Source organism: Odocoileus virginianus, chromosome 21, assembly GCF_023699985.2.
Source record: "Odocoileus virginianus isolate 20LAN1187 ecotype Illinois chromosome 21, Ovbor_1.2, whole genome shotgun sequence".
In the NCBI taxonomy this organism is placed as follows: domain Eukaryota; kingdom Metazoa; phylum Chordata; class Mammalia; order Artiodactyla; family Cervidae; genus Odocoileus; species Odocoileus virginianus.
Genome location: NC_069694.1, coordinates 8,903,647 through 8,919,231, shown reverse-complemented (window position 1 = coordinate 8,919,231; position 15,585 = coordinate 8,903,647). Strand labels below are relative to the sequence as shown.

Below are 15,585 nucleotides of genomic sequence, written 5' to 3'. Positions count from 1 at the left end.
TGAGATGGCTGGATGGCATCACCGACTCGACGGACATGAGTTTGAGTAAACTCCGGGAGTTGGTGATGGACAGGGAGGCCTGGCGTGCTGCGATTCACGGAGTCGCAAAGAGTCGGACACGACCGAGCGACTGAACTGAACTGAACTGGGTTTACGGGTGCTCGGATCCCGGCTCTGACCCGGTGCCCGGAGCACACTAGGACCTGAATGAATGGCCGAAGTGTGAGTAGGAGTAACCTCAAGACCTTCCGGCAGCCCCACCTCCACCCCCAGGCTTCCATCCCGCGGCCCCGCCTCCCTCTCCCCGGCCCAGGCGTGCGGGCACCGCGCCTGGAGGCGTGCTCCTCGGCCGAGCGCGTCATTTTCCTGCCGGACGCTGGTGGCTCCCGAGCCGGTTCTCCCCGCCCGGTCCCCGCCTCTCCCCGCCCCGCCGGAAGTACAGTCTCGCCACCTCCAGAGCTTGGCGGCGGCGGCGCGGTGGAGGTGGCGGCGGCGGCGGCGTAGCTGGGACGGGGGCTCCGGGCGGCGGCGGCGCAGGCATGGACTCCCGGCTGGACCAGGAGACGGCCCGGTGGCTAAGATGGGACAAGGTGAGGGGTCCCTTGGGGCCGGGAACGCCCGGGAGACGTGCGGGGTCTCCTTTCCTGTGACGCGTGACGGTGCTTCTGGCCCTCCCCGCCCATCTCGCGGGCCCGAGCGGGTCCTGCCCGAAGGCGAAGGGACGGCCGCCAGGCCTCGCCCGTGTGGCCGGTTTGTGGCCCATTCGAAGTTGGCCCGGAAGGGTCGTCCCGGAACCGCACCCGCCGTCCTGCGGGCCGGGAGTCGGGGAGCGAGCCGGGCTCCGGGGTCTCGTCTGACAGCGGCGAGCGCGGGTTCCTGCCGCTCTGCCCGCGGGCTCGCCCTCTGCCGTGGGCGGTGCATCCCCCAACGACCCAGAGTTGTTCCCGGTTCCTCGGGCTCCTGGGGACTTGGCGGAGCGGCTTTCCCAGGCGCTTGGTTGCCAATAGAGGTGCCTTCCATTGGGCCCTCTTGGCTCCTGGCGTTCTTGCTGGGAAGAAGATGGGGAGCCCCTTGGACAGAGCACCCTAGCTTTTCACTCTGAGGTGTCGGAGCAGGGACCCAGCTCCAGACACCACTCCCAGTCTCCTTTCTAACCTAGGTCTCTCACTTCCCATTTGTTCCCTCTCTTGCATCTGTTTGCATTCCTGGAAGTTTCCTCTTCTGCTTAACTTGTTTCTCCTGTCCTTACTCATGTTTCAGGTCTGAACTTAAATGTGGCTTATTCACCTGAATTATTTCTTTCTAGTATTCTCCTTAAACATACTGTTCTTTTCCCTCGTACCTCTTACGGAGATGGGCCAAAAACAGAAAAACTTGCTTGTGGTTTTATTTATCAATGTCTATCTCCAGGGCTGACTTCAAAGACAAGAGATTCACTGGGTTGCACGACACCTGTTCTCCTAGGAGGGCCCAGCACTTGGTTTAATATTCTGTCCCACTTTAAAATTCTTAAAAATATTTTGAACAAAGGGTCCCTTTTTTGTTTTGCACTGGGCCCCAGCAAATCACGTAGCAGGTGCTGCCCACTTGTTCACTAACTTGCGTGGTCCATAGGCCTGCGCAGTGGTGGAGGCCGGGGATGTTGAGTCAGTGAGGACTTCCCCTTAACCCTCCGGCCCCTGCGCAGGCAGTGCCAGTACAGACTGTTTCTGGGTGCTATGAGCAACTTCCTTTTCTTGTAATTCTTTGGAGGAGGGAAAGGTCCCCATTTCTGATAACTCAGTAACTGTCAGTGAGTAGAAATCTTTTAAAGCCATAATTGGTAATGAATTAGTTTCATAAAACTTTCCCTTTGAAGAATAAAAATCCAGTTTCTACAAAATATTGTTATCTGTGTATACTGAGATAACTAGATAAAGGTGAGGGGGTGTTTTCCTCATTTTAAAGTTTCTGCTACTCCTCTTGTTCCTTTCCTTTCTCTTTGGACTTGAGACAGGCACCCAGAGGCAACTTCCAGCCAGCTAAAAGCATTGCAGCCCTCTTGTCTGATTGCCCCAGGGGTTCCAGGGCACCCAGCTAGTATCCTCCAGCATTTCCACTGTGCCTCCACCCCCATCCTTTGGACGCTGACAGACGTGTCATTTGCACACCTAATTCTGATCTTGACTGACCTCTTGATGTTTTATTCTTATCTTTCTGCCTCCTTTGGTTTCTCTCAGGCTATTTGGTCTTTTAGAGATATTGAAAGTCAATTAGGATTTTCCAAGTTGTGAATGAAAGAATTGCCGGGTATTGAGAATGACCTTGAAGTCTGTGTTTTCTCATTCCCTCCGCAAAAATCCATTGAATCTCTTTTACATTCCAGATCTGAGCCCTAACTTGGGGGCACCTGACAGCCTGATGGGTCAGCTTGTGCTCTGTGGTCAGTGGCTATTGCTTTTAAATAAGAAGATGGGCTTTTACTTGTTTCCTGTTGAATCTGGAACAATCTGGAAGTGTGGGCTTAATTCCAGAAAGCCAGTGTTTTATTGCAGTAGCATTTCAAAGTTTAATTATGTGGCCACGATTTGCCTGCATGTTTATCTACTTGAGATGATAGCTGGAAGATAGAAATAAAGTTTGTTACCCTGAATTCTTAATTTAAAAGTTTGATGTGAAATTAATATAATTGTCATTTTTATCCATTCTTAACATTTTCTGTAACTGTTGTATGAAAAAAATGAATGATTCACGTGAGTGTTCATTTGAAGCAGTCGATGTAACAGAAGAGGTACTAAATTTTAATGCTTTTCACACAGTTTAAGCAAGACATTATTTCTGAAGCTTCTCCATTTGTAAATGGGGTTTTTGTTAGTTGCCTGCCTATTGTAGTTAGTGCAAGATTCAAGTTTGACTGCCAGGGAAGTCTCATGTATTTCTTATTATATCACAGTATCACACATTATAATTTTTAAAAGACCAAAACACTACCAAGGTAGTGTTTTGACTTAAATTATATAAGCTTATCACTCTGGGAAAATTTGAAGATATTAGGGAAGAAAATGAACATTTGATTACTACTAGATGCCAGACAGAAAAGGGTGTTTTATGTTAATTTAATATAAACCACCTCAGAACCACCTTGTAAGGAAGGTTATAGGTTGTTCATATTTTAGAGATGAAGAAACTCAGAATTCAAGAAACTAGATAATCTGCCCAACAGTATAAATTTGGTGAATGATGATGTGGCTGGGATTCCATTCTGAGTCTTAGACCCCAAAACCTGTGTATTCATCCTGTTTCTCCAAAAGTGCTTACCTTTGTAGGAAAGAAAATAATACTTACATTGTACAGGAAAACTGATTTCCTTGTACTCATAATACTTCAGACACAAAATGTGTGAGTTTTTCACAGCGAACAAGTTCTCATTTTTCTGTGGACACCAAGTGGGTGTCAGTTTAACTCAACTGTGACACTAACTACCCAGAGTTAGTGTAGACACCCCCGCTTACGGGCTCCATCCCCCAAGATTGCTCCCACTTCAGATACCGGTACTTCTGACCAAGCAACAGTAAACCAGGGGGTCTCCTGACCCCCTTCTAGGGTTTGGTGATTTGCTAGGATAGCTTACAGAACTCTGGAAGGCACTTTGCTTATTATTACCAATTTTATTAATGAAGGACGCAACCCAAGAACAGCCACCTGGAAGAGATCCACAGGGCAAGGTATGGTGGGAAGAGGTGCAGAGCTTCAGTGCCTTTACATAGGTGTGATAAATTAAATTATTGGCCACTGGTTATTAATCTTAATCTCCAGTCCCTCCCCTTCTTGGAATTCAGGGGAGGATGGAGTTGAAAGTTCCCATCAGTTGATCACTTGGTTGGTTCCCAGTAGTCACCTCATTAGGATAAACTCAGGTATGGATGAAAGAGGTTTATTATGAATAACAGAAGATACAACTTTCATCCTAATCATTCAGGGAATTTCAAGGGTTTTATGACCTCTTTGCATAGAAACTAGGAACAAAAGTGTTAGTCACTTAGTCCTGTCCGACTCTTATTGACCCCATGAACTGTAGCCCACCAGGCTCCTCTGTCCATGGAATTCTTCAGGCAAGAATACTGGAGTGGGTTGCCATTCCCTTTTCCAGGGGATCGTCCCAACCCAGGGATCAAACCCGGCTCCCTCATTGCAGGCAGATTCTTTACTGTCTCAGGAACAATAAATATATATATTTCTTAATTTTTTAAAAAATACTTTGTTCACACTATGCAGTATGTGGGATCTTAGTTTGCTAACTAGGGATTGAACCCACACCCCCTACATTGAAAGCGTGGAATCTTAACCACTGGACCACCAGGGAAGTCTCATGTATTTCTTACTATATTGCGGTATCACACATTATAATTTTTAAAAGACCAACTTCGTATTTCAATTTTCAGAAGCCTCATAAAACTGAAAGGCCTATACATGTGTGTGTATATGTATATGTGGGCTTCCCAGGTGGGTCAGTGGTAAAGAATCCAGCTGCCAATGCAGGAGACATGGGCTTGATCCCTGGTCTGGGAAGATCCTCTAGAGAAGGAAATGGCAACCCACTCCAGTATTCTTGCCTGGAAAACCCCATAGACAGAGGAGCCTGGTGGGCTACAGTCCACACGGTTGTGAAAGAGTCAGGCATGACTTAGCGACTGAACAACAGCAATAACAATACGTATATGTATGTGTGTGTGTGTGTGTGTGTATATATATATATATATATTCTTTTCAAATACTTACATATATACTTTTTTCTCCTGTAGGTTAGAATTATTGTGGTTTGGTTGGTTGGGTTTTTTTTTTTCAGCTTTTTCATATTCACCTGACAATATCTGGTATATACTTTCCTGTTTTGCAGAATCCTTTAACTTTGGAGTCAGTGAAACAACTCATTGCAGCAGGTAATACAGAGGAACTACAAAAATGTTTTAGCGCTCGAATGGAATTTGGGACAGCTGGCCTCCGAGCTGCTATGGGAACAGGAATTTCTCATATGAATGACTTGACCATCATTCAGACGACACAGGTACCACATTTTTATATTTCTTAATTCTTAACATTTTCCCAGTGTTAAAAAATAAACTGAAGCAGTTAAATTTTTTAAGAATTTATTTGAGCAAAAATCTATTCAAATCAAGCAGTTCTAAACTAGAAGTAGTTAGGAACTGTTGGGGAGAAAATATTTTTTCTGTACACTTCTAGATTCTTTGGTTGGTCTGTTAATTAAATTGGCATAAGACAGATTAACAAGAGTAAACAAGTTTAATTATATACATATAGGAGCCCCATAAACGCAGTGAGACCCAAGGGCAAATCTAGCATTTGAAGCTTCAAAATGGAGAATGACAGGAGAAGGACTTTTCAAGTATATATATATATACTTATAAATATATATATATGGTTTTTTATACTGTCCATAGGACAGTAGGAAAGGAGATGTTTGGTAGATATTTGCCTGCCATACAGATTGGTCTTTCAGATCTAAAGTTATCTCTGGTAATAGCTCTCTTTCAGCATCAGGCTCCATCTCTGAATTCTTTTAGCTAGCTAAGGAAGAGGTAAAAGTTTTTCTTCGGCCTACCAGCCTTGATTGTCTCAGCTCAAAATGATCCACGTGCAAGAATGACATATTTTAGGGTCACGTAGGCTGCTTCCTCTCAGAGCACTCCGCTGTCAGGATCCAGGGGAAAGACTTTTATAGAGGAGTGGCAGGAAAAAAGGAAGGAAATTCATAGGTTGGCTCCAGCTCAAGTGGATGCCATGTTTGGGAAGGCTTATCTGTCTGTTTGTGACTGGCTGTCCTTAAGTTATGAATTCTTCACCCTGAGGCTTTTACGAGGTTGGGTTTTGGCTTGCTTAGTAGGCTCCTAGGGCATTAAAACCACCTCAGTCCAATGGCCTCCTCATTTAATTAATTTAACTCCAGGCACCTTTTGTATTTGACAGACCTAATTTGGTTTCATTATGGACTAAACTGGTGGGTTTGCCTGGACACAGGGTGTCACACATTTACTCCATAAAGTTAGGCTTATACAGTCAGTGGAAGCAGCATTGTTTTGAAATTCATTCATTCATTTATTCATTTCAAAGAGATTTATTAGGTGCCAGACATCAGGGATATAATAATGACTGAAACAGATTCCCTCATGGTGCTTCATTCCAGTGCAAATCCACCAACTAAACCAACGGACTTCTATGTTTTCATGTTTTGTGATGGTTATACAGATACCAGCGTTGAAACTTTTTTTTTTAACTGCCAGAATAATCAAGAGTTATTAGTTCTGTTTGGCTTTATTTATAGTATAGGTAGAAATTATTACTGAGTTTCCTTGCCTTTATTTGTGAATTTTACTATCGGGGCTACGTTCAGCTTTTAGGAATAAAGATGAAGCCTTTGACAAAAGAGCTGCCGCAGAGTGTTGAGAGTTCTGTCTATGAGGGAAATGAACTGGAACAGGTCGTTCTGTTTCTTCAGCTGCTCGGACATGTTAAAAATGAAGGTCATTTTAGTCTGGAAAAGAAAAGGCTGGGAAAACTAACTACTGGTGATGATGTGTACTTTACGTGTACTTAAAAAGACAGGGTTGGGCATGTTCTAGCAAAATCCTAAGAAAGAAATCTTGCGTAAGGTACTGAATTGCCCTGGCAACCACTGGCCACACATACTTGTTAAGCAGTAGGGCTCCCTGAGATCTTTCTGGAGAGAAGACTTGGAATAAAGTGAGCCTGGGAATCTCGTTCTAGTTTATGGAAAACATGGGATCACGCTGATGGATAAGCTTGCCCTCTGCTCTGTCACTAGGACTGTACAACAAATCACATGAACCACGGTGGTTTCAAACAACAACCACATTTATTTTGCTCACAGATCTGTCATGTGGGTAGGGCTCAGTGGAGCGGCTGCTTTTGGCATCACATGGGCCGGTGTGGAGCCTGGAGTCTTCTGAACACTCCCTGCTTGCTGGTTCCTTGTGTGGACTCTTGTCCTATCGGTGCCCCAGATTCATCTGGTTGTACTTAAGAAGCTGGTGGATGTGAGTCAGGAATATCCCGGTGGGAAACAGGATGGGGACTAGAGGGAAATTTTTGTACTGTTTGCCTCATTGATGGAGGTTATCATTTCCTGTTAGGTTCCTTGACTGAGCCATGACACGTCAATGATGGAGAATTCATTGTCTTCTGAAATAACCATCCTATCTTTGGATCATTCTCATTTAAGAATGGTTTATTTATTTTGAGCCAAACCTGTCTTTCTGTAGCTTTTCCATGTTGGTTGTAGTTTAACCTTTGGAAGCTATATAAAGAGTATTTCTTCTGTTCTACGATAATATTTTGATCCTTCAGTGGGTCTCTTCTGTGGAAAAAGCATCCCACCTTCTTAGTTGTGCCCTCAGGAGCTCCCCCTCAACAGGCCCTAGAGTTTTTTTAGAGCCATTTGAAGACAATAGGGATTTTAGACTAAGGCTGAATGCTTTAGTCTAAAGTATCTTAGTCTTAAGTATCTGACACCACCCTTATGGCAGAAAGCAAGAGGAACTAAAGAACCTCTTGATGAAGGTGGAAGAAGAGAGTGAAAAAGCTCAGTTAAAATTCAACACTCAGCAAACGAAGATCATGGCATCCGGTCCCATCGCTTGATGGCAAATAGACAGGGAAACAATGGAAACAGTGACAGACTTTATTTTCTTGGGCTCCAAAATCATTGACAACAGGGACTGCAGCCAGGAAATTAAAAGACGCTTGCTCCTTGGAAAAAAAGCTATGACCATCCTAAACAGCATATTAAAAAGCAGAGACATTACTTTACCAACAAAGGTCTGTCTAGTCAAAGCTATGGTTTTCCCAGTAGTCATATATGGATGTGAGAATTGGACTGTAGAGAAAGCTGAGCACCGAAGAATTGATGCTTTTGAACTCTGGTGTTGGAGAAGACTCTTGAGAATCTCTTGGACTGCAAGGAGATCCAACCAGTCCATCCTAGAGGAAATCGGTCCTGAATGTTCATTAGAAGGACTGATGCTGAAGTTGAAACTCCAATACTTTGGCCACCTCATGCGAAGAGCTGACTCATTGGAAAAGACCCTGATGCTGGGAAATATTGAAGGCAGGTGGAGAAGGGGACGATAGAGGATGAGATGGTTGGATGGCATCACCGACTCAATGGACATGAGTTTGAGTAAGCTCTGGGAGTTGGTGATGGACAGGGAAGCCTGGTGTGCTGCAGTCCTTGGGATTGCAAAGAGTCGGACACGACTGAGCGACTGAACTGAACTGAATGCTTTTGACCCTCTTGAACATTGGGGCCGTAGCTTGGGGGCCCACCAGGGCCAGAGAGAGGGCACTATCACTGCGGGAAGCCTTGGAGTGTGAGCATCTGCGTACCTCCTAGGAACCCCACAGAAACAACTCCCATGTGTGCCTGTTACTTTGTCTCCCTCAGAAGCTTCAGAAGATGTGCCCAGTGCAGTATTTTTGTCAAGAAAAGCTCAAGGCTTTCTAAACTGGTACCCTGAAAGCTGTGAAATATTGCCCTACCAAAAACAAGAGTTACACTGCATTTTATGACTTCCTTTAATCAAAGTGAAATAAGTAATATGAACCATGATTATAACCCAATCAACCAGAGTTCTTTTTGTTCTGTAATAAAACCTACTTTGTCCAGTAATCGAAACCTCTTGAAGTCAAAGTTCACAGTTTTCTAATCGTCCATATTTCAGACTGAGGCGATGTTACTGCACCCACTAAGATGTAGGAATTGTGTGTTCCACCATTTCTAGGTGGATGGGAATAGCCCAAATTCTGCACAATTTTTATTTGTATAATAGTGGACTGATAGAGCCTCCTTAAGACCTGTCTGCTGGAAAATAATTTCACAAACAGAACGAGTTTAGATCTGTTAACTGTCAAAATCTTACTGTGTTGGATTTCTTTTAGTTTTCTTTATATATAGCAGGTTGAAATATCTGAAACACCTCCTTGTCCTCAGAGATTTTAGATTTGTATAAAATGGGTGCAAGCTTTGAAGGAAAATGACAGTAAAAATGATGCTCATAAGAGCAAACACATAGTGCATCCTTGGTGTTGGGTTCTTAGCACATGGCATGTTTTAACTCAGTTAGTCCTCATGCAGTCCTTAGAAGTAGGTACTATTCCCATTTTACAGAAGAGAAAACTGAGGCACTGAGAGATTAAAGAACTTGTCATTTGCTCATAAGTGGTGGTACAAGCCTGCAGATTCTGTGACCTTTTAATTTAGCACTGAACCACCTCTAACCAGACCCGGGCACAAGTCTGTTGTTCAATCGCTCAGTCTTGTCTGACTCTTTGTGACCCCATGGACTGCAGCATGCCAGGCTTCCCTGTCCCTCACCAACTCCCGGAGTTTACTCAAACTCATGTCCATTGAGTTGGTGATGCCATCCAACCATCTCATCTTCTGTCATCCCCTTCTCCTCCTGCCTTCAATCTTCCAGCATCAGGGTCTTTTCCAGTGAGTCAGCTGTTTGCATCAGGTAGCCAAAGTAGTGGAGCTTCAACTTTAGCATCAGTCCTTCCAATGAATATTCAGGGTTGATTTCCTTTAGGATTGACTGGTTTGATCTCCTTGTAGTCCAAGGGACTCTCAAGAGTCTTCTCCAACACCATGATTCAAAAGTATCAATTTTTCAGTGCCCAGCCTTCTTTTGGAGAAGGAAATGGCAACCCACTCCAGTGTTCTTGCCTGGAGAATCCAGGGACGGTGGAGCCTGGTGGGCTGCCGTCTATGGGGTCACACAGAGTTGGACACGACTGAAGCGACTTAGCAGCAGCAGCAGCAGCCTTCTTTATGGCCCAACTTTCACATCCATACATGACCACTGGAAAAACCATAGCTTTGACTAGACGGACCTTTGTCGGCAAAAATAATGTCTCTGCTTTTTAGTATGCCGTCTAGGTTTGTCATAGCTTTTCTTCCAAAGAGCAGGCGTCTTTTAATTTCATGGCTTGCAGGTACAAATCTAGGCTCTGCTATTTGTGTATCTGAAACTGGGCCAGTCACTGAAAGTTCTAGCTTTTCCATCTGTAAAATGGGATTTCTTGGCCAAGTTGATCTGGGATTACTGATAATAAATACTAAGTGTCCAGCACAGTACCTGATACATACAGATAGAAAATAAAGCTGTTATTTTCCTGTTGTACAGTTCACTTAGTTACTGAGGGATTTCTCTCCTGCTACAGTGTTTTCTTATGAAAGCAGAGAAAACTTGATCAGCTTTTGGTTTAGAGTGTTAAAACATACATAGTCTTTTAATTCATGGGGTGTTTTTTAGGGATTTTGCAGGTACCTGGAAAAGCAATTCAGTGACCTGAAGCAAAGAGGTGTTGTGATCAGCTTTGATGCTCGAGCCCACCCAGCAAGTGGAGGCAGCAGCAGGAGGTATGTAAAGATATTAATATTTAGGAAACTATATTTTTGTCGTGTATTTTGTAGTTTTATTAGTAATCACCATTTCAATAGGTTGGCTTTAAATACATTTATCAGCTATAGTGCTAAGTATAAAAATGATGGGTAGATTCTGTTTGTAACTTTTAAGAATTCTGGTTTTATGTTTGGGTTAAGAAATTTATGTTTATGTAATTATTTAGACAATGTAGAACTTAATACCCACCTAAGGCATTTTTTTTAAGTGGAAATATTGTTTCTGGCTCCTCTTCCTTTCCTAAATCCAGCTTAGACATCGGGAAGTTCTTGGCTCGCATAATGCTGAAGCCTGGCATGCCAGATTTTCAGCATGACCTTAATAGCATAGGAGATGAGTGCATCTGCCCAGTGGTTAGCACACTCTTCAGTACTACCCTTTTTGGGAATTGGGATGAGAATTGACCTTGTCCAGTCCTGTGGTCACTGCTTGGTCTTCCAGATTTGCTGACATATTGAATGCAGCACCTTGATGGCGTCATCCTTTAGGGATTTGAATAGCTCTACCGGAATTCTGTCGCATACACTAGCTTTATTAACAGCCGTGCTTCCTAAGGCCCACTTGACTTTGCTCTCCAGAATGTCTGGCTCTGGGTGGTTCACCACACCATCCTCGTCACCAGTTCATCTGGATCTTTTTCATACAGTTCTTCTGTGTATGTTTTCCTTCTCTTCTTGATCTCTTCAGCATCTACCAGGGTCTCTACTGTTTGTCATTTATTGTGCCCGTCCTTGGGCAAAATGTTCCCTTGATATCTCCAGTCTTGATGCCTTCAAACTGTGGTGCTGGAGAAGACTCCTGAGAGTCCCTTGGACAGCAAGGAGATCAAACCAGTCAATCTTAAGGGAAATCAACCCTCAATACTTGTTGGAAGGACTGATGCTGAAGTTGAAACTCCAGTATTTTGGTCATCTGATGCAAACAGCTGACTCATTGGAAAAGTCCCTGATTCTGGGAAAGATTGAAGGCAGAAGTAGCAGAGGGCATCAGAGGATTTAGATGGCTGGATGCAATGGACGTGTACTTGGGCAAACTTCAGGAGATAGTGAGGGACAGAGAGACCTGGCATATGGCAGTCCATGGGGTCTCAAGGAGTCAGGCAGGACTGGGCAACTGAACAACAGCAGCATCATTCTCACTTTTCTTCCTTTTATGTAATTTTTTTCTTCTATTATTTATAAGCCTCATGAGCTTCTTCTCATTCTTAAATGCCCATTGCAAAGTGCATTCTTGTAACATTCCCAAACCGATGAGACTGTCTTTTGTAGCTATAGGCAGATGATGATGGTGATGGTGGTGATGATGATGGTGATGGTGGCGGTGATGATGGTGATGGTGGCGGTGATGATGGTGATGGTGGCGGTGATGATGGTGATGGTAGTGGTGGTGGTTATAGTTGTGGAGGTGGTAGTGTTGGTGACGGTGGTGTGGTGGTGGTGGTGATGATGAATCATTCAAGTGCTGAATGCGAGTTAGGCACCTAGGTATTTACTTATTTAATCCTCACAAAACCTGTAATCTGTGTACTTTGTGCTCTAAGATCATAAAGTGAGAGAAGGTACCACAATTTAAACATAAAGAGGCTGGCACCAGGGGTCAGCAAACTTTTTCCCTAAAGGGCAAATAGTAAATATCTTACACACTTTAGGCCGCACAGTATCTGTCACAGCCACTCAGCTCTGCCATGTAGCATGAAAACAGCCATGAATAATTCATGACTGAATAAAGTTTTGTAAAACTTTATTTGCAAAATGCCTGGAGTTTGCCCATCACTGGTCATAATCATGGTTATATGACCCCCTTTTTTACTGGAACACTTCCTCTTGATAGCTTACCATGGACAATGTCATTTCCTGAGGTTGTGAAAGTGACTTCTGTACCTTCTAGTGAATGCAGCATATATCTAATTCAGGTTTTTATTTAAATTATTTTTGCTAAAATTTGTTGTTTTTTTACTTTCTCCTTTATAGGGGCATTTTTTTAATTGTCAAAATCATTTTTGTATTACTCTTAATTCTAGGAATTTTAATGCCTGAGTTGTTAAAGATCTGCTGTTTTTGCCCCAGCCAGCTCCCAAAATAGTCTTCCATGCAGTTAGTGCTCAAGAAATGTTTGAGAGAATGATCAAATACTTTGTTAATCCTCTAACAGTGTAATGTTGTTCATTGGAAGTAGATTGTTGATTGTGATGAAATACTTTACTCCAAGCACGAAGAAAGACTTGATGCCTTGTTTTGTGTCCTGCCCTAGCCAGATGCTGTGGAACTTGAGAAATATGTCGAAGTGTCAAAAATTTGTCATCTTTTAAGTGCTGAAAGGAGCCAAGATATATGTGTATCATATACAGATGTGTATCCCACATACATCTCACACTCATGACAGCGTGCCATGTGTTTTGAAGAGGACGACATTGAACCAAATACTAGTCTTCATGGCATGTCCTGGGTAGTGACAGCTGTAGCTAGAGATTTCTCCGTTCTGCCTGGTGCCATGTGACTTGGTACAGGGCCAGATAACTCTTCACTGTAGGCAGTGCCCTGCGCCTGGTGGGATGCTTAGCAGCATCCCTGGCCTCCATCCACCAGCTGCCACCAGCGCCCTACCCCGGTGACAACCAAAATTGTCTCTAGACGATTCAGGTGTCCTGTGGGAGCAGCACGGCCCTTGGCTGAGACCCGCTGAGATGGGAGAGAGCTGAGAGACTTGGCTGCAGCCTGGCTTAGCTGCTGTGTGCCTGGTGGACCTGGGGCAGGTCATCTGGCCTTTCTCAACTTTGGTCCCATTTCTCTTAAACAAAGGGGTGGAATGAAATGACTCCTTAGGTTCCTCCAGCCTTAATGTTCTCCGCCAGCAGGGTATAATTAAGGTTTTCATCGACATGGCTGCTGTTCTCAGTCTAAAGAAATGGTTGGGGGACTTCCCTGCTGGTCCCCTGGCTAGACTCCATGCTCCCAATGCAGGCGGCCCGGGTTTGATCCCAGATCAGGGAACTAGATCCCACATGCCACAACCAAGAGCTTGCGTGCCGCATCTAAAGATCTCAAGTGCTGCAACTGAGACCTGGGGTGGTCAAATAAATAAAAAAATAAATGGTTGGACCTTCATTTTCTTCTCTGTTGCCACCTGCTCTCCTGACAGCTCTCCTCTCCTTTTCTCCCTGGTCACTCTGCATTTCCAGATTTGCCCGACTTGCTGCAACCACGTTCATCAGCCAGGGGATTCCTGTGTACCTCTTTTCTGATATAACCCCAACCCCTTTTGTGGTAAGTGTTTGCTTTTATAATTTCCTGTCCCAGGATCAGGGGTGGGACATGGCCAGTGCTCTTTAGCACTCTTAGGATTCAGTTGTTTGAAAGACAGAAGGGCTCCTTGCCTTTTATCAGGAACTCCTCTCCAGGAATGTTCCTCCCACACCCTAGTAATATTTCTCTGGTGTTCAACTTTTGATTCATCAGAATTGATTTCTTTTTTTTTTTAATGCATTTTTTCTTTTGCTTGCATTCAGAAGATATTTTAGCTGGTTAACAGAATGTCTTTTGTTTGTTTGTCTTTTTGCTTTTTAATTTGGTTTGTATTCTTTTTCTCAGCTACCGCAATTAGGAAATGTCTGAATCCAAATCTGAATTCACCTCAAACCATGTCTTACCATGACATTTTTGACAAGTTGGTGTACCAACTTTCATATATGAGTATTTCGCTCTAAATTCTATTCATAGGCAGTACCAGAAGCATGCTTGGTATGTTTTACGAAGATTTTTATCAAATTCCTATTGTAACAGAATCTAAAGAGAAAGATAATAGGTGCTATGACAGCTGTTCCTTTTAAGTAGAACAAGCTTTTAAGAGTAGGGCCAGATGCTCAGAATATATGTTTTTAGAAGTTGAAGCAAAAACGTGATTCGAATGCACTTACTTCCGTCAAGTAGAAATGAGAGTGTGTAAATACAGAAGTGATCCCCACCAGCTTTGCGTTTACTGTCTCCAGTGCACTAACAGGTAAGTGCAGCTCCTCCTAGCTGGTAAATATCCCAGTAGATGCTCAATGTCACATCCAGATGTGGCTCAGGTCTTACTGTCTGATGGAAAAACTGCAGTGTGTTCAGGCATCCTTGGTCTTCTGTGCTGTATTAATGTTGGTAGCAATTGTTTTTATATCTGACATGAATTAACTAAGTGTTTCGTGATCACTGGCCCAAGTAGTGGAGTAATTCTCCCTTTTTCTTTGCTCCAGGACACCTGGGTGTGAGATAGCTCCTAGAGGGACAAGTGACCATAGTGATTTTTGATGGGAGGATGGAAGGGGACAGACGGGTAGAATTTCAGGCTCCCTGCGTAGAGTAAGCCTCAGGTGTAGCCATGGGGAATCCTCTCCCCATTTGGGGAAGTAGTCTTATAAGGATGGGAGCTATGTAGAAATACAAGAGCGGGACAGTCAGCCCCGGAGTGGGAGATAAATGCAAGCTCTGAGAGCTCTCTCCACGTTGTCCACATTTCCCTTAACCTTTTACTTAAAAGCAAATCAGGGAAAGAAAAGCAGAGGATGCAGATGGAGAGAATAAACTGAAGCCATAAGCATCCTTCCTAAGCAGAAGGCTTAAAAGAATGTGCAGTGGAGAGTCAGAGCATCATACTGTGTAAAGAATTTTCTGCTGTCACCAAGGAGAAGATAGGGTAAAAAGATACACAGGAGAATACTCGCCTTTCTTACTTAGGGTGCACATCGCAGAATTTTGAGCAGTGAATTAGTTTTAAGGGCAATCAGACTATACTGCTTGGGTGGGGCACACAAATGTTTTATGACATGTCATGATATTTCTATGTTATGTTTATTAAATGGAAAATGGTACAAACAATGGATGATAGACCTTTTAAATATATCTAATTTTTTTGCTTCAAATTGTTCTTGTTTCCCACTATATTACAGCCCTACACAGTATCACATTTGAATCTTTGTGCTGGAATCATGATAACTGCCTCTCACAATCCAAAGCAGGATAATGGTTATAAGGTATTTTTATTTCTCTCTTCATACTTACGTCCTTCAATCTGAAGTCTGTGCCTTGGGAGCACAGGGAATGGATGAACTCTAAACCATCTGGATATGTTC

General features: G+C 43.6%; 1 protein-coding gene across 1 annotated transcript in view; it reads left to right on the top strand.

The window, feature by feature from the left end:
* Positions 1-459: 459 nt before the first annotated feature.
* The window catches only part of PGM2 (phosphoglucomutase 2), a 37,108-nt gene continuing 21,982 nt past the window's right edge, over positions 460-15,585 (top strand). The window contains exons 1-5 of the mRNA XM_020900548.2: positions 460-590; positions 4,877-5,044; positions 10,329-10,435; positions 13,657-13,741; positions 15,403-15,486. Of these exons, the coding sequence (XP_020756207.2) occupies positions 540-590; positions 4,877-5,044; positions 10,329-10,435; positions 13,657-13,741; positions 15,403-15,486 (495 nt within the window). The 5' untranslated portion in view covers positions 460-539. The remainder of the gene's footprint in view (positions 591-4,876; positions 5,045-10,328; positions 10,436-13,656; positions 13,742-15,402; positions 15,487-15,585) is intronic.